The 13,688-nt window shown below is 53.4% G+C and overlaps 1 protein-coding gene and 1 long non-coding RNA gene across 3 annotated transcripts in view; both read left to right on the forward strand.

Annotated features, from left to right (window-relative positions):
* Window positions 1-48: 48 nt before the first annotated feature.
* PLEKHM2 (pleckstrin homology and RUN domain containing M2) overlaps window positions 49-13,688 on the forward strand; it is a 37,398-nt gene continuing 23,758 nt past the window's right edge. For both annotated transcript variants that reach the window (XM_026520149.4, XM_057305496.1), the window contains exon 1: window positions 49-325. In XM_026520149.4, coding sequence (XP_026375934.2) covers window positions 266-325 — 60 coding nt within the window. In that variant the 5' untranslated portion in view covers window positions 49-265. The remainder of the gene's footprint in view (window positions 326-13,688) is intronic.
* On the forward strand, window positions 363-13,444 carry LOC130542326 (uncharacterized). The gene is made up of 2 exons (XR_008956811.1): window positions 363-7,414; window positions 8,581-13,444. It is a non-coding gene; the product is annotated as an uncharacterized LOC130542326 (long non-coding RNA).

Genomic DNA, 13,688 nt, shown 5'->3' on the forward strand with positions numbered 1-13,688 from the left:
CCTGACATCAGTTCCTGCCGCCGCCGCCGCCGCTGCCGCCGCCGCCGCCGCGCACAGCCCGCGGCCTCTTCCCCGCCGGCCGCGCTCCGGAGCCGCCGGGCCGCGGCGGAGCGAGGGGCCGGGCGAGGCGAGGGCCGGGCGGCGGGCGCCGGGCCCCGCGGCCGGCACGACGGAGCCCCCGCACGGCCGGCGGCAGCGGTTGGCGGCGGCCCCGGGCCCCCGGTGCGGGAAGCGGCGGCGGCGGGGCGGCGGCGGCGGCGGCGCCATGGAGCCGCGGGAGGTGAAGGACCGGATCCTGGAGAACATCTCGCTGTCGGTGAAGAAGGTGAGCGTGGCCTGCTCCCCGCGGCCGGCACCCCCCCCCCCCGCCAATCCGGCGCCCCCCCTTCCCCCGCCGCGGGTCGGTCGCCGGGGCCGGGGGGTCGTCCCGTCCCCGGGGCTCGGGGACACCGCCCTTCCCCTCCGCGACCCCGGGGGCCAGGAGCAGCTGCGGGGGAAGCGGGCGGCTCACGTGAGCGCCGCGGCCTCCGAGCTGTTTGTAAAGAACAAAGTTGAGGTCAGCATCCCCGGAGCTCCCCCGGGGCCGCCGGGGCCCCTGCGTCACCCCGTGGGGCCGCGACCCGCCGGTCCCCCCACCCCGGCCTCCCGGGCATAAGCAGCCGCAGCTCCTCGGGGCCCCGGGAAGTTCCCTGCGCGGTCTTGCTCCAGGATGGCAGTGGGAAGAGGCGCGTTTCAGGGCTTTGAGAACCCCAAGTGCCTGGGGATTGCAGTTTGGGTGACGACCCATGGAACTTGGTGGCACACAGACACCCGGCTGTCTGGGGCTCCCTGCAGTAGACATCATTGCCCCAATTCCAGGTAGAAAAAATACTGCCTATTAAGGATATGTCAGTGTGTGTGAGGAAGTCGCTTCTCTGGAAAAGAGTCCTTCCTATTCTCTTAAAACCAAACCAGAATTGACAGCCGTTTGAGGAACGTGGCATATATATAAAATTTGAGTTCCCGGCTCACCTGATAGTCTCAGAAACTGGGAATGATTTAGAGGGGGAGGAAAGGGTCATCAGATTATTTTAATTCAATAAACCAAAATGAAGAGATTTCTTATTATATTTAAATAGCCCCCCCCCCACTTAAATTCCTCAAAAGTAACATAGGCTGGCAGTTTTACCTTCACTGAGATCAATGTGGCTTAAAAGAAAAGTAGATCCAAAATGATCTTGCTGAAAGGTTCTTCTAAAAGCACAACTAAGAGTAACGTTGCAGACATGGGACAAAAGTTTTGTTTATTTACTTTTCCTGAGTTTTGCTGATGCAGTTGGGGTATAGTTTTTGCTTACTCGAGTTCAGGTTAAGCAAATGCTTTGTTAAAAAGCGATAGATCTTTCACAATGAAAGAGAAAGGGAGACTGCTGACACCTCTAATCTAATCCGGACTGATAATGCTTCAGGTAGGCCAAGCGCTTTGTCTCTGGATTTCCCACAAATAAATGGGGAAAGTTCTGGTAGATGGGGGTAGGCATGGACACTATCATTCGTGTAAGCATGAGTCTTTTCAGGACAGAGATTCGCTCTGTAAATCAGGCTGCCATTTATGAAGGCGCTGGGTGTGCTTGTCAAGATTGTTGTAATCGCGCGCGTGGAATAAGCACGTTTTATTGAGCTGTAATGCACGCCGGAAGATAGAAGTCGCACACTAGCAACTGGAAACCCATCCCTGGGTGATCACAGCCAAAGGCATGACTCTGGCATCCCGGTTAAGAGCATGGATTCTGGAGCGTGGCCGCCCGCCCTGCCAGTTAGTAGCGCTCTAACCTGAGGTAGCTTCCTTCACCTCTCCGCGCCTCATTTTTCTCATCTAGAACAGCAGGGATAAAATTAGGGTTGTGAGCGTGGAACGAGAGCATCTATAGAATGTTGAGCAGTCTTCGTTAAGTTGTCTGAGTCTGCTCCGGCCGCTGTAACGCGCTCCCATGACTGGGTGGCTTAGAGACAACAGGTATTTATTTGTCACAGTTCTGAGTGTTCGAAGTCTGAAAATAGGGGGCCGGCCTGGTTGGGTTCTGATGAGGGCCCTGTTCCCTTTGCAGACTGTTTACTTCCCCTGTGTCCTCACATGGGGGAAGCAGAAGGGACCTCTCCTGGATCTCTTCTATTAGGGCATTAATCCCTACCGAGTGGGCTCCACCCTCGGAACCTCAGCACTTCCCAAAGGCCCCACCTCCTAATACCATCACCCTGGGGTAGGAGTTCAGCCTCCGAATTTGGGGGGAGGGACAGACATTCAGTCCATAGTGCAAGTGGTAGCCTCTTCTGGGTGTGGGAGAGCCAGTTCCTCACTTCTACAAGGCTCTGGGATGGCTAAGGGCCTCATCACCTAAGGGTTGTTATACAACGTCTTTGGACTTGTTACCTACTTTCTTTGTATGCTGTGTTTCAGGGAACTGTTTTATATTCTCGCATCAGGAAGTGCATTTGGTTTTCTGAATCAGAGTATCTCCTCCTAATAGGAATCGGATGGGCTACAGCCATAGGCGTTGAGGCCTAGCAGGCTTGGGTCACATTTGTCCTTGAACACCAGTCTCACCTAAATTTGTATTTAGTGCCTGGAGAGTTGCTTTGCCTTTTCATCTTTCATTCATGCTGCTGCTAGTAAAATGGGCTTGCTGATCCCTCTTAGAAGGTTGTTGCCTGAAGAAAATGAGATGTGTATTTCTGCAAAAAAAGATCCATTGTGTATTACTGTGTTTGCAAAGGGTATTTTAAAGATGTATTTATTTTTAGAGAGAGAGAGAGAGAGCAGGGGGAGTGGCAGAGGGAGAGGAGAGAGAGAATCTCAAGCAGGCCCGACGCCCAGTGCAGAGCCCCACGTGGGGCTTGATCCCACAACCTGATCATGACCTGAGCGAAAACCAAGAGTGAGACACTTAACTGACTGGGCTACCCAGGTGCCCTGGCAAAGGGTATTTTAACACTTTTTATTGAAATGGAACATACCTACAGAAAATAGAATATACTTCACACCCCTAACTACAGCTGAGTTCTCCCAACGTGAACATATGCACACACCCAGCACCTAGATCGAGAAACCGACCATAACCATCATCCAAAAGCCCCCCTCGTCCCCCTCCCAGAAACTGCACCCCAAGCGTAGCCGTTCTCCCCAAGGAGTCTTGTTGAGTTCAGCCGTTTTACGGGCTCTTGTGAGGAGCAGGATACGCGGTGACCCCGGAGAGGCGACATAGCTGTTACCCTGCACGGATCCAGGGGAACCTGTGTTTTGGTATGAAGGCAGGGTTCAGGGGGTTAGAGAGAACTGGAGCGTTTCACAGCACAGTTAAATGAAAAGCAAGTTCCATAGGTTCTAGAAAGGGAGAGGAGGCAGAAACATCCCAGGTGCAGATAATAAAGCCTGCGGTTGCTGGTTTGTTAATAAAGAGAGCTGTCCAAGTCAAGGACAGTGGTGGCATTTTGAACTGGCATATGGTTCTACTAAATAGCATCTTCCCCAGGGGAGGGGAGGCAATGGGTTTCTTTTCTTTTCTTTTCTTTTCTTTTCTTTTCTTTTCTTTTCTTTCTTTCTTTCTTTCTTTCTTTCTTTCTTTTTTTTTAGATTTTATTTATTTATTTGACAGAGAGAGCACAAGCACAAGCATGGGGAAGGGCAGAGGCAGAGGGAGAAGCAGGCTCTCCACTGAGCAGGGAGCCCAATACCGGGCTCGATCCCCCAACCCTGGGATCATGACCTGAGCCGAAGGCAGATGCTCAACCGACTGAACGACCCAGGCAGCCCAAGGCAGTGGTTTTCCCAAGAGTTCTGTTTTGTTTTTGAGGAGCGTGTTTGACGCATACATGCACAGGAGGAGTGAGAAGCAGCCTCCGTCCCCCTACAGTTTGTGTGATGGTTGGAGGGAGAATTTTAAAAATCACTAGAGCGGGGCGCCTGGTTGGCTCAGTCGGTGAAGCATCTGCCTTCGGCTCAGGTCATGATCTCGGGGTCCTGGGATCGAGCCCCACGTGGGGCTCCCTGCTCAGCGGGGAGCCTGCTTCTCCCTCTCCCTCTCCTCTGTCTGAGCTCTCTCTCTCTCTCAAATAAATAAAATAAAATCTTAAAACAAATCACTAGAGCAAGGAGAAGCCCCCAGAGAAGAAGGGCTTCACTGAGTCTTGACAAATTGGTTTCTACCCAGAAAGAGAAGCAGCGGCCATTGCGGCTAGAAGGAACAGCCGCAACATCCCCGAGGCCGTGGGGACGCCCAGGCCGTCTTCTGAGGAGACAGACCAGTCTTGCGCGTGCTCGGGCTTCTGCTCGACGTAGCTGGGAAGCGCGTTGCGTGGAAGCTGAACGGCACGGGGAGGCGGGCGCAGGTGTCCGAGGGGCACAGACCTGAGTCTGGGTTTGAATCCTGGCTGTGTCACTGACCTCTCTGGCCCTGGCAAATGACTGGGCCTGCATCAGCCTCCGCCGTCAGAACTTTCTGATAGTGGTGTCATGAGAATGAGATCACGGGACATAACACGCTCCAGGCACTTAGCAGAACACGGAGCTCGTGCCCAGGCCTAAAAAACACCAGGTACCGCCGGGCCGGCGCCCGTGTGAACCCTGCGGTTCGCTCTCAGAAGCTCCCCAGTCAAAGCCTCAGACGACTCTTCTCGGTTTCTTCAGGCTCAGGGTTTGTCAGACTTTTTCGTGAAATGCCAGGTAGTTTGCGCTCGTGTGGTCTCTGTCGCAGCTACTCGGTGCTGCCCTTGTGGCTCAAGGGCAACGGCAGACAGTCCGTCCACGTGGGAGAGCAGCTCTGCTCCCGTAAACCTTTACGTACAAAAGCAGGCTGCATTCGGCAGGCCGTACTTGGGATATGTGCCTGCGTGTGCGCATGAGAAGCCCTCCTCGGGGCGCCTGCGTGGCTCAGTTGGTTAACCAACTGCCTTTGGCTCAGGTCATGATCCCAGGGTCCTGGGATGGAGCCCCACATCGGGCTCCCTGCTCCCCAGGGAGCCTGCTTCTCCCTCTGCCTGCGGCTCCCCCTGCTTGTGCTCTCTCTCTGTCAAATAAGTAAATAAAATCTTAAAAAAAAAAAAAAAAAGAGTCCTCATCCAGGTAGGCTACAGATCACCTTCAGAGAAATGGGTGTGACTGGTCCCACAGGTAATCAGATCTCTATGGCAACTGTGTTTTTGTGTATTGTATCAGGCTTGCGGAATGAATGTGGACATTGGTAAATCCCATCTCATGTCTGTGTGTTTCATTTATCAAAAATATTTACCGAGCCCTCCCCCCCCCCCCGTATGTCTCTCCTGTGCCAGGCCCGAGGAGGGTAGGGGTTGTAGTGAGCAAGGCGGATCAGATCCTTGCCCTCATGGAGTGGGGATTGCAGTGAAAGAGACAAGGGATGAATTAGTAGGCAAACCAGTACAAAGATGATTTCAGATCATGGTCATGGCGTGAAGGCATTATAATGGCAGGAGACCGTGACAGGGAATTGGCAGGGGAGTTTGCTGTATAGAGGAGGTGACCCAAGAAGACTGGCCTAAGGAGGTGATGTCGTATCCCGTCCTGAGCACTGACTAGGGTAAGAGAATGAAACAGTATTCTAAGAAAATGAGTAGTTGTGGGGCTCCCGGGTGGCTCAGTTGGTTGGGCATCTGCCTTCGGCTCAGGTCATGATCCCAGAGTCCTGGGATCAAGCCCCACATCAGGCTCCCTGCCCTTGGCGGGGAGCCTGCTTCTCTGTCTCCCTCTGCCTGCTGCTCCCCTTGCTTGTTCTCTCTCTTCCCATCTGTCAAATAAATAAATAAAATCTTTAAAAAAAAGAAAAGAAAACGAGTAGCTGTTTTTAAAAGCATGCAAACAGCTCAGAAACGTGTAAAATAAAAAGTAAGTGGCCCCTGTTCTCTGTCTCCTCAGCTCCAATTCTGCTCTCCTTAAACAGGGTAAATAAATGGATTTTATTTTATTTTTTAAAAAGATTTTATTTATTTATTTGAGAGAGGAAGAGATGGAGAGATCATGAGTGGGGGAGGGGCAGAGGGACAAGCAGACTCCCCGCTGAGTGGGGAGCCAGAAAAGGCAAGGCTCGTCCCAGGACCGACCCTGAGATCATGACCTGAGCCAAGGGCAGATGCTTAATGGACTGAGGCGCCAGGGACCCAGGAGCCCCTGCAGTTTAATAAAGTAACCATCTAGAGAATGAATGTTCCTAGGTCAGGACGACATTCTCTCACCTGGGTCTCCTGCCCAGCACAGACGTGCTGCCCCACCAGCTCAGGCCCCGAGTGAGGTTCTGTTTCCGGCCAGGCACCCCGAGGTCTGCTGGTCGGGGTCTGCTCACACTGGCAAAGGAGCTGCGGCTGTGTTGTTCAACCCAGCCTGTGAGTGCGGCTGAAGAGGCCGGCAAGAGCGGTGGGCTCCTCCCCTCCCCATTTTCCCATCCCTCAGATCCGTTAGGTCGGCCAGCTCATTAAAAATTAGCTCGGGCAGCTGATTCTAGAGAGGTCCTTGTATTTATATACATGTGGGAAGCATATTGACCATTGGGTTTCAATCAATAGTTTTGTGCTCTCTGGCTGAAAGGTCTTAAGAGTTCTGAAAATCCCCAGTGACCTGAGTCACTGGGGCAGAGCTCTAAAGATAATACCCCCACACACACTTTTTTTATAAACTGAAGTGCTAAGGGTCAGGCTTGCTTCTCCTTGCTTCCTCTCCCCCTGCCTGCGGCCTAATGTTGACAGTAACTGTTCTGTGCTCCTTTCCTCTCTCACAGAATAGAGGCTTTCCAGTGAGGGGTGTGAGGACCCAAAAGCCCCGACCGGGAAGCACAGGACTGTGCACCTGACCCTCTGAGTGACCCCCCCCCCCAGGCCCAGCAGGAGATACTAGTAGAGAAGTGGTTTTCCGAGGCCTGCCCATTCAGTTTTAGGACATGGTTTTCCTTTTACAAAATGCTTCTCTAGCATTAGGTTTCTGTTCGAGGCCTTGTGACATTGTGGGCCCGCCCATCCCATCGCAGCACACCCTGGGCCCTGGCTCTAGCATGAGGCCCGTCCACACCGAAAGGCCTGTTTGACGACGGGAGGCCGGGCAGAAACTCACCTGTACCTGGGGCTGGACAGAAGCCGGTGACCCTCTGGCGGCAGCAGGCCCCCAACGCCGTTGGGTGGGCTGTCACTGTGTCTCTGTAGTCGCTCTGCGGTACGGTTAACACTCGAGTTCAGATGGAGCAGTGGCGCTTCCTGCCGGTCCCCCTCAGAGCTCATCCAGCTGGAGCCCCTTGTGACAAGAAGTTGCCAGCAAAATTGAAGATCTGCTGCTAGCGGACAGAAATTGTTGGTCTGAAACTAACGTGGCGCAGTCAAGACAGGTTCGACCGTGGAAAGAAAGGAGCGATATTTGGAGTGTGAACCTTGTGGGAAGAAGGTTGGCACTTGGGGGTACCGTGGGGCTGTCGGGTGGGTCGATCTCCCCGCTCGAGTGTTTGGTGCTCACCTCGAGCGTCGGGATGCGCTGCCCGGCACGAGCATGCTGCTGCCGAAGCTGGCGGTGCCCTTGGGGCCGAGGCGCGCGATGGGGTCTTCTCCCAGGTGGCCTGGCTGAGAAACCATGAAGCCGGTGTCTGAGCTTAGGACCTGCCGTGCGGGGGAACAACCACATCCGGGCGCCCGGCTCTCCTCCGTGGGAGTCGGAACGAGGCAGCAGGGCTGGTTGGTTCGGGTGAACTTGCCTTTCCAGCCCTGTCCTTATGGCTGCTCGCTTAAGGCGGGAACATCCTAGAACTTCCCTTTGAGGCAGGAGAGTAAGGACAGTTTCGGGGAGAGTCCCTTTGGCTGGAGCTGAAAGTTCGGGTCGTTGGTCTGTTGGTCATGTGACCATCCCGGGTCCTGAGAGCGCCTCCTGCATCTTGCTCTCAGGCAGCTGGTCCTGCCACACAACCATCCCCCCCTGGTTTATGTATTTGTCATGTATCGTTGCCCCTTTGCCTGAGTGCTTCACCAGCATCACAGAAACACATAAGGAAAGGGGCGTGTGGCTGGCTCAGCTGGTTCAGCTTCCAACTCTTGATTTCGGCTCAGGTCATGATCTCAGGGTCGTGAGATCGAGCCCCGCATCAGGCTCCACGCTAGGTGTGGAGTCTGCTTGAGATTCTCTCTCTCCCTCTGCCCCTCCCCCACACTCGTGCATGCGTTCTCTCTCTCTCAAAAAAAAACCCACAAAAAACAAAAAACGTAAGGAAGTGTTAGGGGCACCTGGCTGGCTCAGTCACAGGAGCACGCACCTCTTGTTCTTGGGGTCACGAGCTCCAGCCCCATGTTGAGTGTAGAGATTATGTAAATAAATAAATAAAACAAAAAGCCAAAAAAAAAAAAAAGAAAGGAAGGAAGTGTTAGTTTCCTAGAATCGCCTCTCCTCCCTGGATAACTGTGCCTGAGAGTTGGAATCGACAGATTCTAAGAAACCCGGTAATATATGAGAAGGAAGGGACTAGTGTAATATTGAAATCCACAGAAATCGCCAAAGTTAATTTTACTAAGTAGTCAACCTCTGTTCACACTTTCTCCCTGGGTTCTTTGTTTTGGGTGTTCCAGACGACCGAGGCATGGAATGGCCAAGTACCCGAGAGGTAGCAGGGTAATAATGCCAGAGGGGTCCCTACGTTGAGTTTCGTCAGCAGCTGCCGGTTACGCACATTTCCTGAGTCGGGCTCGCAACACACTTGCAGGCTAGGCCGTGAGCCTGGTCCAATACCCGAGGGAAATGACGCTTGGAGAAGGAACTTGCCCCGGATTCTAATGCTCACGAGGGGCAGAGCTGGATTTGAACCATGTTTCTGGCTGCAGCTCTTTCCATTTCTCTGGGCCTTTTCCATCCTCGTGATGTCTGTCTTGAAATTATAACAGATAATCCATCCTCTCGGGTCCGTCTTGTGGGCCAGGCCTCCTTAAAACCACGTGTTCATTGAACAAATATTTGCTGAGTGACGGTGACGTGCTGGACGCTCTTCCGGTCCCTGGGAACCAGCAGTGAAGAGAACCCACCGAGCCCCTACCCCCTGGGGCTGGCGCTCTAGGAGAGAAGACCGTCAGCACACCACGACGGACTAGGTGTCTACCCAGCGGTCCCCCATGTCCCTTCATGGCCAGGATGCGTGTGTAATCCACGGCGTTGTTGTCATGCTTCCTGACCCTGTATCACATCGTTAGCCTCTGTCTGCCTGTATGGCATGGACCATGGGGCGGAAGCAGGGGTCCCCCCAGTGTCCTCAAAACCTAATATTTTGATTTGGACAATGACCTGATGACATTTTCCGTGGCAACAAAATGGCTGTAGGGTGAGGGGCGCCTTCGTGAGGTCATGTCGCAGGTCCAGCTGAGAGGAGGGGAAGTGAAAGCTGAATGCAGAACCAGTGAGGTTCCCAGGCGTTGAAAGACTGAAAGAGGCTTTGAAAAGCTCCCTTCTTCTTCCTGCCAGTGCCACACACGCCACTGAAGCGGAGCCCGGAGAAAACAGGGCCCGCCTCCATCCCAGGGGAGAAGCGTGGCGTGGAGTCCTGTGTGCTGCATGTTCTTTCAGGCCGTTGGTTGGCTTCTCGGCCTCTGGTGTTTGCCCAGCGACCTCCTAGCAGAGACTCCTGCTGTTTTCGTCCCCACTTGGAAAGGAGTGCTCTGCCCCCGTGAGAGGTCCGGCCCGTGCCGTGCTCCTTGGGGCTGGGACACTCCTCCTCCAGGAAGGAGAAACACGTAACTGCTCTTGGAAACCATATTCCATCAAATTACCCAGAAGATCTGTGCCCAACTAGGCCTGTCCCCTTCTGCTATCACTGTTCCAACACCCCAAAGAAAGCACAAAAAAATGAAATCCATGGATAATTCAAGTACCTGCTTTTTTTAGCTCTCCCCCCACCCCCCGCATATCTTTCTGCAGAGCTGCCAAAAAAGCAGAGAGCTTGCCGACTTTCCAGCAAAGGGGCTAATGAGTAGCGATTTGGGCGGTGGGAAAGAAAGCCATTATAATTGGGTGTATTCAGTAGCAAATAAATGGTTAAGAAGCATTGATTTCACTCATCTTGCTTGAGAAGCAATGCAGGCTCGTGGTGAACAAACAGCACACCCTGCACGGTGACGGTGCGGATGGGGCCAGCCAGCCCTAGGATGGCGCCCAGCCTGGGCACGCGCCTTTCCCGGGCAGGGGAACTGACAGATGGACGGTGTTTTTCATGCCTGCCAAGAAACCAGGCTGATCACTTCTGAGCTGCAGGGTCTCTGGTTCCTACCTAGCAGTGATCTCTGGTTCCGTAATCTACCGTAATTGTCATTGGGAATGCGGTATTTTTCAGGCTGAGGTGGGGTGGGATCTCAGGTTAGGGATTTTAAAATTAGGAGAGTTAAGTCATGGGGTGCCTGGGTGGCTCTGATCTGTTGGTTAAACATCTCCATCTCAGCTCAGGTCTTGATCTCAGGGTCATGAGTTCAAGCCCTTTAAAAATAATAATCATAAAATAAAATAAAATCAAGAGAGTAAGTCAGAAACGTTGCACTTGCCTGGGATTGTGGGAGCAGTGGACACCTAGCGGGCCAAAGCTTGTGTCGACACGCTCCTGTTGTCTAGGAAGGAGGCAGCAAGGATGTGCCTGACGTTGTCCCCAAACTGTAGCTCCCCTTCTGCAGAGCCCTGGAAATGGCCCAAGGCCCTCCTCAGTAAGACGTGCGGCTGAGCACTTCCCAGATGGCTACAGTAGGTACCCCTGACTGTTGCTTTACCCTCAGGGGGGATGGAAGCAGAAGGGGCCCCAGGAACAGCCACTTCCATGGTGCCTGAGCACACCGGGCCACGACGGCGCGGTAAGGACCACCGCACAAAGTCAGGACGGGCAGGGAGTGTCTTCACGTCCCCGGCCCCGATCTCCCTGCCAGCAAAGTAAGGATCAGGTCGTTTTTCTGCTCTTCGGCACATTCAGTAGTCAGACTTTCTTCTTTCTTTTTTTAATTTTAATTTTTTAATTTTAATTTTGATTTTTTAAAAAGATTTTATTTATTTGACAGAGAGAGAGAGAGAGCGCGCGCAAGCGAGCGCAAGCAGGGGAAGTGGCAGGCAGAGGGGGAAGCAGGCTCCCCGCTGAGCCGGGCTCCATGCCAGGACCCTGGGATCATGACCTGATCCAAAGGCAGTTGCTTACCTGACTGAGCCCCCCAGGCGCCCCCCTTTCTTTCTCTTTTTTTTTTAGTCAAACTTGCATTCACTGATAGCCTCACTCTGACACCCCCACCATGGGGGAGACCCCAGGAAACTCTGCTTTGTAACCAGGTGATTTCTGGGGGTCCTTCTGCTCTTAGATTCTGAAACTCTTCCACCTGGTCGGTCCCAACCTTGTCTTAGATTCCAGTGGGGCTTCTCTGCAGAGATGCTGTTGACCCGGGCCTTCTCTTCCTGGGATCGGACATTATTCTTCTTAAGAAGTTTTGCTAAGACTTAAAAGGCTCCAGCTGGCCTGCCTTGTGTGTGTGTTTACTTGTTTCTTTGGAGGGTCTGCATGATGAGCCCTGGCCTTCTCAAATCCAAGGGTCTGTGTCTGAAGCCAGTGCAGAATGTTCGTGCAAGATCTCAGCGGGGACCTGTTTGGGCGGCCTGCCTGAGGGGGTCTGGGTAGTTCTAACCACACCAGCTCTTCTCCAGTGGTCTCTGCTATGGATAAACTATCGTGGGGTCCCCCCTCCAGGGAAGTTCAGGCAACAAGGTTAAGGGACATCCCAGCCCCAAAGGTAGGTGATAAATGGTAGCACATGGCTTGACCTCTGCCTCTCCTCTGAGTTGCTGCCTTGGAAAGAAGAGCGAACGTCCGTGAGGCCCGCAGGGCCAGTTCGACCCTAAGGCCTCACACTGTAAATAGAATTCCAAAGGCCAGGCAGGCACACACACACACACACACACACACACACACACACACACCCGCGCCCCGGTCTTCCACAAGGCCCGTCCCTCCCTCCGAGCGCACCTGCAGCAGCAGCAGGCGGAGAGGCAGCTTAGGGAGTCAATGGCCCTGCGGGGTCCTGCAGCTCAGGGTGGCTCTGAGTTTGAGTGGAGCTCCTGCATCCAGGGCCAGCGTGGATTTCATTTCTAAGACAGGGGAGTTGAGGACAGGTGGCAGTCTACTCTTCGTTCCATGGGGTTTTCCTGCCTTTGGATTTCCACCTCCCGGACCTGGAATGCGAGGCTGTTCTGAACATTCTGTGGTCTAAATATACCTGGTCTCCATGGAGCCCATAGGGCGGCTGCTGTTGCCCGGGGAGCAGAGGAGAGCCAGTTCCTCCCGCTGATAGGTCTGCAGGCTCTGTGCGCTAAGCAGGGAGGGAGCCCAGCAGCGGTGAGGCAGCTCAGCGCCCCGGGCTGTGCCGCCCTGTGGACCCCCTTGCCAATTGTTGGCGCAGGCATTTAACACAGGGGTGGGGACCCTCCCCAGACCCTCCCGCTGCCCCGCCCAGGACAGCCTGTGAGCAGGTAGCAGTCAGAGTCCAGACCTCCCCTCTGCTGGGCCGCATCACGGCGCCCTTGGGGCCGACTGACCAGGGAGAGAGAAGGAAGGGTCCCTGCAACCGTCTTTATTTTCCTTTGGCCACATATCATCTTTCATAGCCACCTTGGAGTTGACCTATTAGGGACCAGTTCTGGAAGGATTTCTCAGTACCAACCACAGAACTAGAAATTGTCTCTTGGTTATGGGTCTATAAGGAAGAGGGAAGACAAAGAGGGCCGGCTGCAGCTCGGAGCAGAGAGTGGGACTGACCCTAATTAAAATGTCCCGAGTCAGGCATTTCTTGGCTTGCTGGAGTGTGCCACCCACATTTCCCGGCAACCACGGGGTCTGGCGCGGCCTCATGATGGCCAGCCTTCCCAGGGTGCTTGGCCTGCCTGCCTGCCGTCCTCCTGGCTTAGAGAGGGTGGGTGTGGACTGAGCCCAGCACTCCCCTGCGCTGGTGCCTGAGTGCACCCCAAGAATCAGGAAAGGCGAGCAGCTTAGCCGACCCGGGGTGTGGTCTGGGAACGTGCCTGACTTAAAGTACTTTAGGGAGACCGTGGCTTAAAAAAAATCTACTTTATGAAATAAGTCAAGCAGAGAAAGACAATTATCATATGGTTTCACTCATCTATGGAACGTAAGAAGTAGGAAGATCAGTAGGAGAAGGAAGGGAAGAATGAAGGGGGGGTAAACAGAACGGGGAATGAACCATGAGAGACTGTGGACTCTGGGAAACAAACTGAGGGCTTCGGGGGGTGGGGGAATGGGATAGGCCGGTGATGGGTAGTAAGGAGGGCACGTATTGCATGGTGCCCTGGGTGTTATACGCAACTAATGAATCATGGAACTCTACATCAAAAACTAGGGATGTACTTACTGTATGGTGACTAACATGACATAATAAAAAATTATTATTAAAAAATTACTTTAAATCTTAATCCCTCTCTTCATTCTTAGCTGACCTTGCTTATTTTTGTTTTGTTTTTTTCTTTAATTTGAATTTTAGTTAATTTTCACTTTAGTTAACATACAGTGCAATATTGGTTTCAGGAGTGGAATCAGGATTCACGACTTAATACAACACGCAGGGCTCATCACGGCCAGTGGCCTCCTTAATGCCCTTCGACCGTCTAGCTCCTCCCCCACCCTCCTCCCTCCAGCCACCCTCAGTTTGTTCTCTAT

The sequence above is a fragment of the Ursus arctos genome, unplaced genomic scaffold (genome assembly GCF_023065955.2).
Source record: "Ursus arctos isolate Adak ecotype North America unplaced genomic scaffold, UrsArc2.0 scaffold_32, whole genome shotgun sequence".
In the NCBI taxonomy this organism is placed as follows: Eukaryota; Metazoa; Chordata; class Mammalia; order Carnivora; family Ursidae; genus Ursus; species Ursus arctos.